This window comes from Delphinus delphis, chromosome 2 (assembly GCF_949987515.2).
Source record: "Delphinus delphis chromosome 2, mDelDel1.2, whole genome shotgun sequence".
In the NCBI taxonomy this organism is placed as follows: domain Eukaryota; kingdom Metazoa; phylum Chordata; class Mammalia; order Artiodactyla; family Delphinidae; genus Delphinus; species Delphinus delphis.
In genome coordinates this window covers 2,061,615-2,078,401 of record NC_082684.1, presented here as the reverse complement: position 1 = coordinate 2,078,401, position 16,787 = coordinate 2,061,615, and the positions used below count along the sequence as shown (strand labels likewise).

The window sequence follows — 16,787 nt, the reverse complement described above, 5'->3', positions numbered from 1 at the left end:
ACAGATAGACTGGCATGGGCGCTGCACGTTCCGAGGCACAGAGCCCGGCGATGCTCACCCATGCGTGACAGTTAGACCCAAAGTGTGGCCACCGACACGCGGAGTGCGCTGGATTTTCAGGAAAAAGCGATCGGGAGCCTGGGGGCCGGGGTTCCCTTCCACTTTGTTGTGTGACCTTGGGCAAGACCTTCCCCTCCGCGGCCTCAGTTTTCTCGGCTGTAAAGTGACGAGTGGGTTGGGGCCTCCCAGGAGACCCCAGTGTCCCAGGAGAGGAGCAGGAAGGCGCATACGCGCGCGTGTACGGGGTATCTCATCGCGGCCCCCAGCGCCCCTCCCTCGGGCTGGGACTCGCCTAACAGGTTGGGGGCCTCGGAGTGGGTGCGGCCGCGGCGCTGCGGGACCCCCTCCCCCACACACTGCCGAGCGAGGGCTTGGGCGGGGCGGGACAGCTCTCCCGGAGCCCCGCCCCTCCCCGCCCCCGGAGTCCCCGGCCCCGCCCTCGTTTCCGAGCGCGCTCGCCGCCACAGCCATCGCGCTCTCCGCCACTTGCCTGCTCCGCGAACTTCGGAGCGGCCGGCCTCGCCATGGGGCCGTCCTCAGGCCGGATCACGTAGCCGCGGCGACCCCGGAGAGCCCTCGTGGCCCCAAAGCGACGGCCCAGCCCTTCCTGCGTCCCGGCCATGGGCAGCCGCGGCGCCCCCCTGTGTGCGGCGCAGCCCGCGGTACGCGCAGCGGGGCACGAGAGGGAGGCGGGCGACGGGGGGCCGGCGGACGGCCCGGGACCGAGCCCGGGACGCAGAGGACACTGGCAGGGTGCGCGGCGCCCCCTGGGGGCCGGGCCTGGAGCGGAGCGCGGGTGGCGACGGGCCTCCTGCTGGGGGGGGGGGGGCGGGCAATGAAGCCCTCCCGGGATGGAAGAACACGTTGCGCTGCAGGTTCGTGCCCAGCGCTCGTAACTTTGTCGAGTGAGTCACTCGGCCTGGGTCGCTCTGAGGTCTGGAGTCTCCGGTGCTGGGTACCGGGGTGGCGCCGCCCAGCGGCCCAAGCTCACTGTCCCCTTCTGCCCCCCCCACCAGGTGACAGAGGGCGGCCCGGCCCGCGAGACGTTGCAGCTGCTGGAGGTGCCCCCCCGCAAGAGACTGACCGCCGGGCCCGAGGAGGATCCATGCGGCAGCCGCCCTGCGCCCGAGGGCGCCGGGGCGGGCGCGGAGCCGGGCCGCTCGGCTGGTGGCGGCGGCTGGTGCCGCCACTGCCACACGAAGCTCGCCGAGCTCAAGCGACAGGCGTGGAAGCTGGGCGGCGGGCCCGGGACGCCCCTCCGGGTGAGCGACCCTTCCTCAGGCCGGCCCCTGGGACGGGGTCTATGCGGACACTTGGGAGTCTTCGGGGCCCGGAGGGAGGCGAGGTTCCACCGTGGATTTGGGGCCAGTCCCTTCCCTTCTCTGGGCCTCGGTTTCCCGTCTGTTAACACCTTGTGTGTGAGTTGGGCATTTCATCCTAAGAGGGTCCCACCGTCTGATGGGAGGGGCTGGGTGGGCGTTTCTGCTGCAGATGTCCCACAGCTGGAAGCCGAGTGTGTGTTTGGGAGAGGGAGAAGAGGGGGAGATGGCGGGGCCTCCACCCCGGGCGGGACAGCTCCTGCGTTGCCAGCGGCAAGAGGTTATTTGGTGTGTTGTTGCCCTTGGAGCACCTGGGCCCCCAGCCAAGTGTCTGGAAACTGCACACCTGGGGCAGGAGGGCTTGGAGGGCCAGAGGGTGGGCCAGCTGCTGCGAGGGGGGGGCCCCCTCCCTGTCCCCTCCCAGGGCCATGGCTAAGAGTTGCGTGTGGCCCACAGCCTGGGGCTCTGCCACTTTAGGCAGTGGCCACCCATCTGGCCCCCCAGGCTCCAGACCCAGCTGCCAAGGTGTTGGCCAGGGGAGGGCGCTCTGCCGACTTCTGTAGCCAACGGGCTTGCCCTGGTCTTGGAAGGAGCAGGGACCATTGTTCCAGGAACAATGCGCTCTGGAAGTTTGCACAGCCTGGGAAGCTGGGGGCTGGGGGGGGGGTTCTCCAGAGGAAGCCCTTCCCGCCCGACCTGCAGCCTTTCTGAAAGCTGTCCTGGGAAGTAAGCCTGCATAATCCCCATTGAATCTAAATATAGTTCTCCGAGGAGGCCCTGTTGTCTGGGCGAGACCCCGGCCTCCTGGGGTCCAGCGGTGTTCCCGTGGCACTGGGAGTGGGGATGTGAGTCTGGTTTGTGTCCTGGGCACCCTCGCTCTGCGGTCAGGGGAGGGGGCCTGTGGCCCGTCCTGGGGTGGGGCTGCACGCTCCCGCATCTGCTGCCCTGAGTAGGGTGCAGCCTTGCCACGCTCTGTGCCCCACGTGGCCTGAATCTGGTTGAAAAGACGTGAGAAGACCTTCACGGCCCCAGGAGAGGGTGTTCTGGGCTAGACGCCTGGGGGCCTGACAGGGCCACAGGGCCATCTTACTACCCCGTTAGGGGAAATTGAGGCCAGAGAGAGGAGAGGCTTTAGTGACTGAACTGGGCTTTGCCTGGTGGTGCTGGACATGTGGCCGGTGGGTCGCAGGTGGGCAGGGGATACTGGGGGAGAGAGCTGCAGGTCACACCAGTCGCCGGTGGATTCGGGGTCCCTCATCTGGAGCTCTCAGTGGTCGTTTCCTGCAGACAGCTCATCAGGGAAGGCCCTGGACCACCCACAGTGCTCACCTTCCACCTCCCCTGGCCTCCCCGAGTTTGGCGTTTGACACTGGGTACCCCTCAGTGCCAGGTGAGGGCTCACCCCCTTCCCCAGCTGTCCCTGGCACCCAGCGGCCTGTTCACGCAGCACACCAGGGTCTCTGGCTTTGTTGGTCTCTTTGGCCCCTTCCCCTGCTGCATTTCCTCCTTTGTCAGATGGGGGTAGCCTCCAGGGGCCCTTCTGGGGTGCTGTCCAACCTGTAGGGCGCTGTGCCTGAGGAAGGGAGGGCCCCGTCATCCACTGCTTCTCCAGAGAGGGTGGGAATGGGCCCAAGGGGGCTTCAGGCCCTTGGACTGAGCCACCCGGGCCGTGGGACATGGGACAAGGTGGCTGGGGCCTTGGCGGGTGTCATTGTCCTGTGTGGCCCAGGCTGATTCGCGCGCAGCCTGCAGCCTCACCCGGCCTGCCCCAGAGCTTCCTGCAGGGCAGGCTGGGGAGACGGTGCCCGGGCTGGGCTTGTGCAGCTGCTTCTGCTTTCAGTTTGCGAAGGAGGCTGGGGCAGCCGGGGGGACCCGCGTGTGCCCGGCTCTGGGTGAGCCCCAGGGGGGCCTCCCAGGAGTCTGGCCCGATGGTCCAGGGGCACTGGGCTCTGCTCTGAGGCTGACGAGGCACTGGAATGTAGTTTGTGGTCTAGAATTTTCCCTAGGGCCCTTTCTTGTTTCTCGTCGTGAGGAGATGAGCTTTGTGAGAACGGTACTTCACGGTTTACAGAGAACTTTGCTGGCTGTCATCTCACTTAGTCCCGTGCTTGGGGCATCTGGGGACGCCCCGGTCCGGAGGTGGCTTGCTGGGCTCCCATGGCCTGGGATGAGGGTGGAGCTGGGACCCCAGCCTGGCTGAGAGGCCCTTGCCCCAGGTGGGAGGGAGCCTTGCAAGGGTCGAGGGATGTGATGTTTCACGGCCACCCCATCCTCTGCCTGAGGCATCCCTGCCGGGGCTCGACTCCCCGCTGGCTTCTTGCCCACCCTCCTGCCAGCTGCCAGCTCCAGGCTGGGGCCTTGGGCAGGTTTGCTGAGAGCTCGTGGCCTCGGTTTCCCTCTCTGTACCTGGGACCACCTTCGCACCCCTTTCACAGGTGTGCTGGGCCACGTCTGGCACGGGCTGGCCCGTACGCCTCAGCCCTTGTTGCTTTTGCTGGGATGTAGGCTCGGGGGTCATGCTGTGCCCAGGTCTTTGGTGCCCATGGGAGGTGGGCGGGCGGCCTGGGTGGAGGGCCCGCCTCCCCCTTGCTGCCTCTGCTCCCTCCTCCCTGTGCCTGCCTCAGTTTCCGCACCTGGGCAGTGAGGATGACCGTGGTTCCCGCCCAGGGACCTCATCCATGCGGAGCAGATAGGACTGTGCCCCCTGCTTTGGAGCCCCAGTGTCCCTGGGGGCCGTGGGGGAGGGAACATGCTCTGCCTGCCCAGCTTGGAGCCCAGAGACCATCCTGCCTGAACTGGGAGGGGTGGTGGGCCTGGTTGTGGACGGGATGCCAGGCTGGGGCCTCTGGGCCTCCACGGAGCCACCTCTGCTCTCACCAGGGTCCAAGGCCTTGTCTCTGAGTGACCCCTTCGGACCCCTGCGTGGCCTGGAGCACGCCCTTCGGACTGTCCTGTGGCCTCCACGGGCCGCTCCTCCCGTGGGCCCCGCTGCAGATGCCCTGCTTCTCCCCAGGCCCCCTCCCCCTGCCCCAGCCTCCCCAGGTGGTCCTGCCAGTTCCCTGCTCTTCTCTCCCTGCCCCTGCCTCTGAGAGGCCTCTGCTGGGAGCTCCCAGAACCCCCCACCCAGGGACCAAAGCCAGGCCTTCCTCTCCTCCACGACTGAGCGCCCTCCAGCTTAGTACTGGCCACTCTATCCCCCGAGTCAGAACCTGAGGCCCCAGCCTTCCCTGGCAAACTGGTCACCAAGTTCCTGCAGGCCCCTGTCATTGTCCCCCGGCCCAGCCCACCCACAGCTGCCCGCCCTCAGGGCAGCCAGAGGGGACTCTCTGAACTGTGGAGCCCTCAGGAGGGTCCCTGGCCAGTCCTGGGTCCTGCTGTCCACCTGGACCCTGCCAGACTGAGCCCAGACCGAGGCCCCCCGAAAGGCACAGCCCCTGGGCACGGGGCCCCTTCTTCATTGCATGGTGGTCTGCCACAGCGCCCCTTTGGCAGACCCCCCCCCGTGCCCCTTTGGCAGACTCCCCCCCCCCCCGTGCCCCTTTGACAGACTTACCCCCCCACCCCCACCCATACTCATTTGGTGGAACTGTACAGCCTGAGTTGCCCTGAGCCCTGCTTGGGCAGCTGACAGTGGTGGGGGACTCGGACCTCACTGAGTGGCCTCACTTTGAGCTCCTGGCACAGAGCCTGGTGGCCCTCCATGTGCAGTGAACCTCTCCTCCCCTCCCCTCCCCCGAGCTTTCCCTCCCCCACATCTCCACCGTCCTCCCAGAGGCTACCCCTGCTGCCACCTGGCCCCGCCTTTTCTCAGCCCTTCCCACACTCCATGGCCACTGTGTGGTCTCTGTGGCCAGCGTGCTACCCCCAGGCCAGGAGCTCTGTCAGGGCAGGCATGGGGTCTGGGTCACCCAGAAACGTTTGTTGAACGACTGAGTGACCAGATCTTGCCTCCCACACCCTGCTGTGTTCACCCCGAGGGCTGCTGGACTGGACCTTGGCTCTCCCCGCCGCCCCATATGAGGCCCTTGTGGAGGATGGCGGTCCCCAGCCCCTTGCAGCTGTGGGGGGCAGGGATCCTGCTTGGGGATCTGCTCCAGCTGCCGCCCAGACGCATCGCGTGGAGGTGGTGACTCTTCTGGAACCCGTGACGTCCCCGTGTCAACACGGCACTGAATTGATTAGTGCTCAGATGGGGGAAGTGATCAGTTCTCCTTTCGATCTTGGGAATCTCTCGCTCACCCGAACAGGGGGGTCTCGTCCTCCCTCACCCTGCGAATTCCAGAACCACTGCCCACCCATGCAGCCCCAGCACTGGTTCGTGTTTTTCGCCAAGCTGGACAGCGAGTCTGAAGGCTGCCGGGAGGCCGTGGGCTCACCCCGGGCACAGCTCGGGGTGAGTGACCAGGCTTCTAAGGCTAGAGGCCTGGAGACCCTCCCATCTCTCTCTGGGGCCTCGCTCAGGAGTGGTGGGCCTCTGTCACCACCCCCAGCACGCCTGCGTGGTCTGTCCCCACCGCCCCCGGCTCTGACCGCACTGGTATGCCACGGTGGGGTCCCGGGGCGGCAGGGGCTTGGCCCTGCTGGTGCTGGACATCTGCCACCTGGGGTCACAGTCCCTGGGCCCGTGTCCCCCATGCTGTTTGGAGCCTGGCCTGAGCTCCACCAGCTTCTGGGGGGGCTCCCCGGGGCGGGGCGCCTGGTGTCAACAGCATTCTCCAGCTGAGCCAGGTGTTGGCAAGCCCCAGAGGCAGCTGGGAGGTGTGAGAGGGGCCGGTGCTCCCTGGGGCTGGCTGCTGGGCACTCTCCCAGCTGGTAGGGGACTGATGACTCAGCCGGGGAGGGATCAGGCCGTGGGGACCAAGCCTGGGCGGGAGGAGGGAGGAGGCCGGTCAGGCCTGGCCTTGCCACCTGGCCTCTGCGAGACCTCGGCCGGCCCCTCCACACCCTGCCCTGGCCCCCTCCTCCCTAGGTGGGCGGTGGTCTAGCTGGTGTCCCCTGCTGTCCCTGGGAACTTCCTCTGGTCCCATCCGTGTGCCCGTCTTGGGTCCTTGCTGGTCTGGGGCTTCGGGGAGTGAGGGTGGGCAGTGGGGGCGGGACTGAGCTTCGGGTCCTGAGCACCTGTCCTCTGAACGTCAGCCGGAGGCGGAGATGGCGCTTTGGGGGCCGGCTGGGGTCTGGGGTAGGGAGCTTCTTGAGGGGAGTCCAGTTGCAGTCAGCACTGGGGCTGAGCAGGGGAGTGAGTTGTGGTGACTTTCCTCACTGCCTCTCTGCTGAAAGGGGGAGGGTCAGGGTGTCACCCCTGTACCTTGGGCTGCTCAGTGCCTTTCCGGGGGCTTGTCTTGGTCTGGCATGGCTTAAGGGAGGGGGTCTGGGGCCTTCTCAAGGCTCCCTCGAGTGTCCTGAAGGGATCTTTTACTTGGCAGTTGGAAGAGCTGGTTGTCATCTTGAATGGCAAGGAAAGTCTAGTTTCCTTTTTCCTTTGCCTGCCAGGAAGCTCACAGCAAATGCAGTCTTCAGCTTCCGCCAACCGCATGGGCCCTTTCTCACACATCTGTGGGAACTGATCGTTCCTAGCTGCTCTAACATGACTGTCTCTAGTCACGTGGTTTCACTTCCAATTTATGCCGAGTAATTCCTGGAAGCCACCGCAGTTTTTGTGCAAGAAGGTGCGGGGTATGAATAAACAAACAGAATGGAAGTGGATCGAGTGTCCCTCAGTGCGTCTGGCCTCCGTCCACTCGTCTGCTTCCTGGGGACGGGGAACCCGTGCGGTGGGGGGTGGCATTCAGGGCCAGGCTGTCCCCTGTCAGGTTTCTGGAAGCAGCCAGTCTGGGCTGTCTGGGACCCTCTGGGAGCTGCTCTCTGGTCATGCACCCCTGAGCCCTGACCTCTGAGCCCCGTGATCTTCATTCCCGCTGGGTGGACGCGTGGCGGACAAGCCTCTCTCCCCAGCTCCTGTGGCCCCCAGCTCCTGTGGCCCCCGTTCCCGTGGCCCCAGCTCCCGTGGCCCCAGCTCCTGTGGCCCCAGCTCCTGTGGTGTGGTCGCTTCTTGGCAGGGCCTCAGCTGCCCTGTCTGGGAACAGCATCCTTGGGCTGAGTAGACTCTCTGGCCCCCTCTGCGTGAAGGGGCGCTTTCGCTTCTGGTGCTACGTTTTGTGGCCGAGGGACCAATGTGGACTGCAGGGCTCCTGGGAGGGCTCCCCGGACTCATCTGGTCTGGTCCCTGCCCCCCTGGGCAGCCTCCCAGGCTTCGGCTGTGGGCGCTGGGCTGGGGCAGGGGTGGGTGGACTCAGCTGGGTGCCTGGGGCTGGTGGATTTATGGCCCTACACGGCCCCGTGACAGGCTACTGTGTCCGCCTTGGGTGGACGTCCTTACACCGCCGTGTGCGTTCACCTCTGATCCCGTGTGATGGATGCTGGCCTGCGCAACTGCCTCCGTTTCCGGGTGGAGCGTGCCGGGTGCTGGCCCTGCCCCGTGCCCTGCTCGGGGGTGTGGGCTGCAGAGTCGGCTCCTTCCGAATTGCCCCGTCCTAGGCTCCCCGTCACCATCCTCCCCCACACAGCCTTGGTGCGAGGCCACAGCCCAGTTTTGCTTCCTGGAATCCCCGCCAGCCCCACATACTTGGCCTGTTCAAAACCCGTCACCAGTGAGCCGGCCTCTGGGAATTATGTGCTTAGCTCCACCACCCCACGTGCCAGGGGAGGAAGTAGCGGACACACGGGTGTGAGTGACTTGCCCGAGGCCACGCACCCTGGCTTCTCCACCTCTGAAGTCTGTGCTCTTAACCAAAGTGCCCTGGGAGGGAGGGCTCTGGAAAGGGGCACCCAGGAGGACCTCCTGGAGGAGGTGGTATTTGATCTGGGCTGGAATTAGCCCAGAGGTGGGGTGAGGGTCTCCAGGGGCGGAGCATCAAGAGCTCGAGGGTGGGGTTGCCCGGAGCACATGCGGAGACCGTGTCTTGGGTGCCCTGTAGGGTGACAAGGGGAAAGCAGGATGAGGTCGAAGGTAGGGAGGTGGGGTGGAGTGCAGTTGTGCTCCAGCCCTGGAGTAGAAGTGGGGCCTGGGGCGTCCTGGGAAGCCCTCCGATAAAGAGCCGTAGTTCCGGGCTCTTCTGGCAGCCTTGTCGGAGGGGCTGGTGGGCGGGGGTGGCCCTGTGTGCCGGAGAACACGGTATCTGGGGCCACCTGGGGGCAGGGGCCCCATTCAGCTTCTGCACCTGCCCCTTTTGCCGGGACTCAGAGCCTCCCACGGGGCATTGGGGGCCCTGGCCGTGGCTGGGCTTGCGGGGTGCGATCTGCCACGGCCCGTTGTCCGGAAGAGGAAACTGAGGTCCACAGGCTGTGCTCGCATCCAGAGGTGGACAGTCAGACTGAAGGCTGTGTCCGGCTGGGCGCCAGGCACCCCCTCCCACCCTGCGGCGGTGGACAGTCAGACTGAAGGCTGTGTCCGGCTGGGCGCCAGGCCCCCCCCCCCCCCCACCCTGCGGCGGGTGTCCTGGTGGAGCTGCTTCTCCACCACCCTCACCCGCTGAGGCCGTCCTGCCTGTCTGGCCTTTAGCCCCCCGGGCCCCCGCCACCCTGTGTGGCCTCGTGTGGAGGATAGAGAGGCCGTTGAGGGGAGGAGGTCTCAATGAGCTAGTGTGTGCCCCGAGCTGCCCAGCTGGCCGGTGCCTGGCACAGGGTCTTGGGGATGGGTGCTGGGCAGCGCTGGGTGGGCCAGGCTATGGCCCCCCTCCCCTCCCCCTGTGTCAGCTTGGGGCCTCAGAGCTGCAGGCCTGCAGGCCGGGGTGGTCTCTGGCGGCCTGGCTGGCAGAGGGAGGGTTGGGTTTGGGTCTCCAGGCATCCCACTGGACCCAGCAGGTGGTGGGGCCTGGGGCTGGGGGCCGGGCCCCTGGTGAGGCCCTGGCTGGGTGGGAGGGAGGGAGGGAGGGCCTGGGATGGCTGTGGTGTGGCTGGAAACCGAGCCCGCTGCACGCGACCTGGGAATGTCCTCGACAGCAGAGCCCGGGAGGGCAGCGCCCGGCCCGGCAGCCAGGGGTCCCTTCCTGGACCTGTTGTCAACTCCGGAAAAGGGGGCCGCGCGGGGTCACGGCCCAGCTGCTTTGTTTGTGGAGAGAAGGGAGGATGGGGCGGAGGGAGCTGTGGCTGGTGGGACCTTGCTCAGCGCCTGCTTGTCGAGCCTGACCGTGTGGCTGGCCTCTGGGCCCATGTGCTCTCCTGGCCGCCCTGCCAGCGGGTGCCCAGGCCCCCTTTTAAAAGACGGGGTGATGGGGGCTCAGAGAGGGTCGCCTCGTAGCCCTGCGGCCTGGGGGCTTTTCTGAATTGGGGAATAGAGCCCCTCCCCACCCCCTCCCAGGGGGGCATCCGTGGTGGTGGGGTGGGGGGCTTCTGGTCAGCTCCCCTCCTGCTGCCCGAGCGCCGCTTTGGCCCCTGTGGCGGCCCAGCCGCTGCTGCCTGGCCTGTCTGAGGGGCTCAGGGTCCGCTGGGCTCTCCGTGCGGTCACCCCAGGCGGGTCCCTCCCCCTGTTGGCCTTTGCCATCTCACGTGTGTGACAGGAGACGGGTTGGAGAGACGGGCCTGCCCCACGCCGGGAGCCCCTCGAGGCCCGGGGGATCAGCCAGCCTTCGGCAGTGATGATGGGAGGGTCCCCCAAGGGGTGGGCTCGGCTGCCATTGCTGCAAGGGGGTACTTGGCCCCTCAAGGGGGCTTTGGCCATGGGGTGGGCCAGGGTGTGTTGGGCCTGGCCCTCCTGGGAACTTGTGAGGCAGGACTCGGGAGACCTGGGGGGCCACGAGCGCAGAAACCCCCTCAGTTGGCTCACCGAGCAGGTGGCCGGGCAGCCCTGGGCTTGTCTCCCTGTGCGGGGTGTGCTTGAGCTAGGGGGGCCCTCTCCCCCCGGAGCAGACCCCTGTGGTTCCCACGTAGGGCTTTGATGCTCAGAGCCTGAGGCCTGGGGCCGCTGGGGCCTCCCTGGCGCCCCACCTGAATTCCTCGGGACCGGCTGGGGGCGGGGCTTGGGCGGGGGGGCTGCCGTGGCCGCGCGGTGGGGATCTGGTGGGGGCCCAGGGCTGTTAGCAGCCCCCCATGCCCTGCGCTTCCCACTTTCCTTCCGCCTCCTCTTGTGCAGGCCGTGGAGGGGATGCCAGGGCTCCCCGGAAGCAGAGGCCCTAGAACAATGGGCAGCTGGGCCTGGGCCGGGCGGGGCCTGGGCCGCCTTTCAAGTTGGTTAATGGCTCTAGCGGCCGCCCTCCCTCGCCCTCTCACCAGCCCACCATTAGCTGCCTCCCGCTGAGTGGAAAAACCAGAGTCATCAGGGCTGGGCCTGGAAAACTGGCGGGGTTGGGGGTGGGGGATGGAGTGACAGCCGGCCCGTGGGAGCCAGGCGTGGCTGGGCTGCCGTCTGGATTCCATCTGTGGCCCACGGGCAACACGAGTGGGGTCCCCGCGGCGTTTCCGGGCCTCCCCGGGGCCCCACGGGGGAGCAGCAGGCGGGGGTGGTGTCGCTGATTGGGACCCGACACGCTGGGCGCTTCCGAGGCTCTGGGGCCCGCCAGCCCCTGCTGGAGAAAAGCCAGGCCTTCCGGAGCGGCCCGTAAATCAGGTAGCTGGCAAGGCCTGGCCTGGCTGGGGTCACGCTGTCGTTCGACCGGGCCTGCCCGGGGGCACGTGAGGGGGCAGCTCTATGGCCGAGCCTGCCGGGAGCGCGGGGCGGCGCAGGCTCACCCGGTTGGACGTGCTTTGCTTTGCTGCGCTTCACAGGTGCGCTGTTTTCTGCGAGCCGAGGCCTCGTGGCAACCCCGTGTCCAGCGAGTCTGTCAGCGCCGTTTTTCTGACAGCGTCATTTTTTAATCCGTGCTCTTTTTTAAGATTGAATTGTTTTGTTTAGACACAATGCTACTGCACGCTGAAGATTACAGCGTGGTGTAAACATAGCTCTTATAATTGGGAAACCAAAACCTCACGTGACTAGCTTTATTTCAATACTCCCTTTATTGCGGTGATCTGGACCGAAACTGAAATATCTCCGAGGTCTGCCTGTCCTGGGGACACGGAAGCAGAGCGATGCCCTCTGATGCTGGACCGGCAGAGTGGACTTTCACGGCAAGCCACCCTGTCCCAGCTGTCACCCTCTGGAGCCCTCCCAGGCGTCTGTGGACGCTGGTCAGGCTGGCCACAGCTCAGGCTTGGGGAACCCTGCTGGGATGAATGAGGCACCCCCTCCTGCACGATGCTTACGGCTTCTGCATCTGAGGGTTTGGGGAGGTCGTAGTCCTTTTTTGGCCAAGAGGGCCGCTGGACTGGAGCCAGGCCTTGCCTAGAACCTTTTGGGAGAAGTGTGGCCAGGGAGGGGGGAGGGCCCCGGCTCTGCAGACTTGCGGCGGGTCCAGGCTGTGGTGATGGGGAGGGATGGGGCCGGCTGAGTCCCCCAGCTGGCCGAATTGGAGACCCAGGCCCGCATTTGGGGTTTGCTCTGTCAGGTGACACTGGGGAAGTCCTGGGTGGTCACAGCCACGGCTGGGCTGGGCTCATGCTCTGCTCAGGGGGTGTCCCAGCCAGGCACCTGTGGTTGGGGCTTGCCCCTCGGGGAAGGGGCAAGGATGCTGAAGGGCTGGTCCCAGCATAGACCCAGAGCCCTGCGGGGCTGCCCCGGGGAGAGGCAGAGGCAGAGCCTGGTGGGGGGTCGAGGTGCAGGGGCTGGGCCCTGGGAATGGGACTCTTAACAGCTTCCCTCCAGTGAGTTTCCTTCTGAGGATTGGCTCCCTCCTCTTCTTTCTTCCAGAGATGTCACCTCCTCCAGGAAGCCCTCCCTGACCTCCAGGCTAGGCGAGGACCTCTTCTGGGCTCCCCTGGCTCCTGTTCTTAGCCCTCTCTGGTTACCAGGCTTGCAGTTAGACCCGTGTGTCCCCCTCAGTGCAGGCCAGGGGGTGGGCTGCAGGGACCAAGTCCATGCCCGGGATGGAGCGTGGAGGCCATCGAGCCTTGCCTCCTGTCTGTGCTGGCCGCGCTTGGCCTCTGTTTTCCCGTGGACTTGGAATCACCAGCTCGGCCCTGTGGAGCAGGGCTAGAGATGCCGCAAAGGCAGGGGGAGGGTCTCCAGCCCCCCGGCCCCACCTCCACTGGCTCTGGAATAGACGTTGCTTCCAGCCGGGGCCCTGGTGCTGGCCGCCCCCAGCCCGCCGTGGATGCCTTGTTCTGCCGGCCCCCTGGCTGCTCCTCGGCCGGGCGGCCGCGGCCTTGGCTGCACGTCGGGGAGCGTGCAAACGCCTCCTTAGCTGTGAGCGAGCGTGGTGGTGACGGCAGGAGGAGCTGGGCAGTCGTCAAGGGCGCCGCAAGCCTCACCCTCAAGCCCCGATGATTATTTCCTGCTGGGTGTGTGCTGACGACACAGTTCGGGGCTTATTAGTCAGCTACGGATGGTGCGGCGGCCGCCACGCACGCTGGCCTGGCGCCGTGGACGTGAGGGCCAGGCGGTGAGTCCTGGCACCCAGGCGCTGATCCCTTTGTCCCTTTGTCCTCTGTTCCCCCAGGACCCGTGCCTCTCCGCTCTGCTTCTTGACGAGCTGCCTGCGTGTCGCCCGGAGGCTGAGCGCCGCTGTGACGTCTGTACCACGCACCTGACCCAGCTCACACGGGAGGCTCTGCGGCTGCTTCAGGCGCCCGCCAGCCGCGAGGACCCTGACGCCCCCCATGGAGGCCCCGGACTCATGCCCCCCAGCCCCGGTGCCGCCACCGGCCCGAGGGATGGACCGGCGCCGGTGGGCCCGGTGGGGCGGCAGCTGGGCCGAGTGGGGCCGGGCAGGAGGAAGGGGCTGGGCTGGCCGTCCGGGCCCAGCGTCCAGGTGTCAGTGGCACCCGCCGGCCTGGGCGGGGCACTGAGCACGGTCACCATCCAGGCCCAGCAGTGCCTAGAGGGCATGTGGAGCGTCTCGAGGGTCAACAGCTTCCTGCCACCGACGTGCCTGGTGAGTGCCCGGGGCGCAGTGGGCCGTGGGCCCCCTGGGACACCAGGCAGGACGCTTACAGCCGGTCAGGGCTGGGCGCTCTCCGGGGCTGAGCGCCCAGCTCAGTGGGTGCCCTGCAGCACGGCTCCCCCTAGAGCAGGGGGGCTGTGCCTTTTGGAGGAGGCCCCAGACATTCCCAAGGCCCTCGTCAAGTCAGCCTGAGGTCACTGGGGGGCAGGGTCCTCTTGTGTACCGTGGAACATCGCTTCCACCTGGCACAGGCCTGTGGTTGGGGACGGTTTGGCCACTCTGAGAGCACGCGTGGCGCCGTGGGCTGATGGAAGGGCCCTGGGGGCTGCTGGGGCAAGATCAGAACGTCATCCAACATCTCCTCCTGGTGACTCCCTGTCCAGGCTCTCCTGCCTGGAGCGCAGCAGCCCTGGGTGACACAGCCCTGCCCCCTGGACAGGTGACAGAGCCTGGAGGGTAGCGGGGGGCCTGCAGATGGTAGGGACCCCGTTCCCACTTACACGGGGTCTGGCCTCTCAGGAGCTGCCTCTTTTTGGGTGACTGCGGGATACCCCCCTCCCCGCTCCGGGGCTCCCCTCCTCAGGCCCACCAGATTGTCACCCACAGCAGTGGCATAGCTTCCGTGGAACCAGCTCTGGGCACCAGGGGTGCCGGGGGTGCCCCAGACCTGGGCTGGGTGTGCCCAGGGAGGGCCCCGCGGCCTGAGATGACCCCAGCTCCGGAGGGTGGAGCTGGGGGCCCGGCCCCGCCTTGGTCACAGGGCTTCTCTGGTGGGAGTTTCTCCCAAGTGGCTTCTGTGTCCCCCCAGTCTTCCTTCTAAGAGAAGGCGTACCAGGGTGGGGGGGGGGTCGGGAGAGGGTGGGTTATTGGATCAGGGGTCTCCTGGGACGCTGGAGGGAGTTGCTTTGGGTTTGGTGGTACATGGGACTAGGTGTGCTGGGCGCCGGGAGGGCCTTTCCCCAGGAGGCCCAAGCCCTGCACGACATGAGGGGGGGGGGGTGCCTTCTCCTGGGGGCCCAGCCGTGCCCGGAATAGGGGCTCACCAGGCGACAAAGTAGAAGGGACCCTGTAAGCAGAGGGACTGGTCTGTGTGCATGGAGGTGGGGAGGCCTTACTGGGAGACAGAGCTGGGGGTGGGGTCGCGGCCGGGGGGGAGCAGGTGGCGGTGCGGCACAAGTGTGGCTGTATCGTCCGCCCCCCGTGGATCCCCAGGGGCAGGGAGACGGGTGCGTGGCTGTGAAAGCCTTTCCAGTCGCCACAGCGCCAGCTGCACCAACTCGCCCAGCAAGTGTCTCTGAAATAGAGCACGAGGCAGATGTCTCCTGGGGTCTCCGTGCCCCCTGGGGCTGTGGGACATGGAGGCACGAGGAGGGCCCCCAGCTCTTGGGGCAAAGTCCGTACAGCCCCTGGGCGGGACTGACCCCCGCCCTGCCCCCGCCTCTGGGCTTGCTGGCCCCTCTGACGGCACCGAGATGTGCTGGCTGGACGTTGCTGCCTCCAGGGTGGCCCTTGGTGAGACCCTGCCCTTGCTGGGAGCTGGCCCCCTGTGACTCGCTGCTGGAGCTGGTCCGCCTGAGGCTGCCCTGTCCTTGGGGCCTCCCTGGCCCTCAGTAGCCTGGGGTGCACAGGGGGCTCCCAGGAAGAACTTCTGGGTCTGAACTAGCCTCCAGTTGGTGTGACAACGCCCCCTGGGTGTGGCCTCACTGTTTCCGACTCCTGCATTTGTTAAGTCCTGAGTGAGGTCAAGAAGAGCGAGGCCAGCCTCTGCCGTGCCAGTCCCGTGGTGCCTCCTGGCCCGAGAGCTGGGCTGCCCGGGAGGAATGTGCCGAGGGGCTCGAGAGAGCCGGGCGGCTTCCTGGAGGAGGTGGCATTGAGCTGGGCCTGGAGGGAAGTGTCAGAGATGGTGGGCCCAGCGAGAAGTATATGGGGGCAGAGGAGGCTGCTGGGAATAGCCAGGGGGCTCCTTACCTGGGAGGGAGCTGAGCGCAGTCTTGCAGGTGGAGAGACGGCTTGGCCGCGGCTCTGAGGGCTCCAGGAGGCGGAGGCGTGGGGTGAGCGGAGGTGGGAGAGGGCGGGATGGCACAGCGCCCCGGTGCAGCCTCCCTGCGCTGTGGTGGGGTCACTGGCCTCTAGCTGGGCAGCCCCGCCGGTGGCCTGCACACCGTAAAACGTGAACATTTAAGGCTCCCTGTTGGTTTTATGTGTGCATTGATTGCGTTCAGGGTGGGTGGGAGTGGATTTATAATTAGACAACAGTCCTGGCGATCAATAGAGAGATTATTAGAACCATAAATAGAACTTTTGGACTCAGATGAGGTAATTTCCCCTGAACCGGGGCATTGATCGTTAGAGGCAGCCCTGGAATGTTGAAGTACTGCATGTTAGGCTCTAGAATTAAATACCTCTGGAGAGACGTGCTGGGAACCTCCAGCACAGCCCATCAGCGGCCCTGGGCGCCACAGTCTCTAGGCAGACTTGGATCTGGGCAGGCGAGGTGGGTGGAAGGCCTGGTGTGTTCTAGGCGCCGTGGCTGGGAGCCTGCCCCGTGGGCTGCCGGGGGTCGTTCTGTGCGCATGGCTGTCTACTGTCCGGAAGGAGCAGCCCTCAGCCAGCCACGCTGTTGTCGAGACTGCAGCCCGCTTCCCCGTCCAGAGCACAGAGCTCGGCCCTTTCCGGGTCATTCACCTCCCGAGCGTCCAGTGATGATTCCCGGCAGTGGGAGCCGCCCAGCGGGACAGTCGGGCAGTTGCTTTCCAGACTGTGTCAGGTAGAGGCACTTCTGCCACTGTGGGGGATGAGGTGCCCGTGGGCCACCCCAGGTGCTCTGCCCTGGCCTGCTCCACGGGGACACGGCTGTGAACCGTGATGTCTCCCCCATGTTGGCAGGGCCCCGTCAGATGTTCACAGGACATCTGCACTCATTTTACAGCCGATGCCAAGAGATTGAGGCTTTGGCCTCCTGACCCCACGGTAGGCTAAAGGTAGCACCGCCTGGGGCGGCTGAGGGTGGGACTGAGTAACTGGGTGAAGGGTGCAGCTACCTTGGGTCCAGGCTAGCAGAGCCTGTGCGAACCTTCCCTAGTCTTGTAGACATAGGCCGGGCCCTACCCAGGGCCCCACAGTTCGTGGAGGAGGACCTGGAGCAGAGGGTTCCCAGCCTGCCGCAGGGGCTGGGACAGCGGAGGCTCGGCCTGGACAGGGAGGATGGAGGGCTTCCTGGAGGAGGTGCTGCACGCTGCTTTGAGTGGGAGGTGAGGTCATTTTTGGTGGAGCCAGGATTTCCCTCTGTCCATGGAGGCTGGGTGGCCCCGGCTTGGGGACCTGGCTCCTGCTGCCTGTGTGCCAGCCTGCTTGCCTCCCCCCACTTCCTGTGAACCCTGGCGGGGGTCCCTGGTGGGTGCTCACCTGTCCTCGGGGACAAGGCCGAAACGGCGTG

The 16,787-nt window shown here is 66.3% G+C and overlaps 1 protein-coding gene across 1 annotated transcript in view; it reads left to right on the top strand.

Moving 5' to 3' along the window:
* The first annotated feature begins 621 nt into the window (after positions 1-621).
* Positions 622-16,787, top strand: part of KIF26A (kinesin family member 26A) — a 37,828-nt gene continuing 21,662 nt past the window's right edge. The window contains exons 1-3 of the mRNA XM_060003835.1: positions 622-722; positions 1,077-1,322; positions 12,908-13,342. Coding sequence (XP_059859818.1) covers positions 681-722; positions 1,077-1,322; positions 12,908-13,342 — 723 coding nt within the window. The 5' untranslated portion in view covers positions 622-680. The remainder of the gene's footprint in view (positions 723-1,076; positions 1,323-12,907; positions 13,343-16,787) is intronic.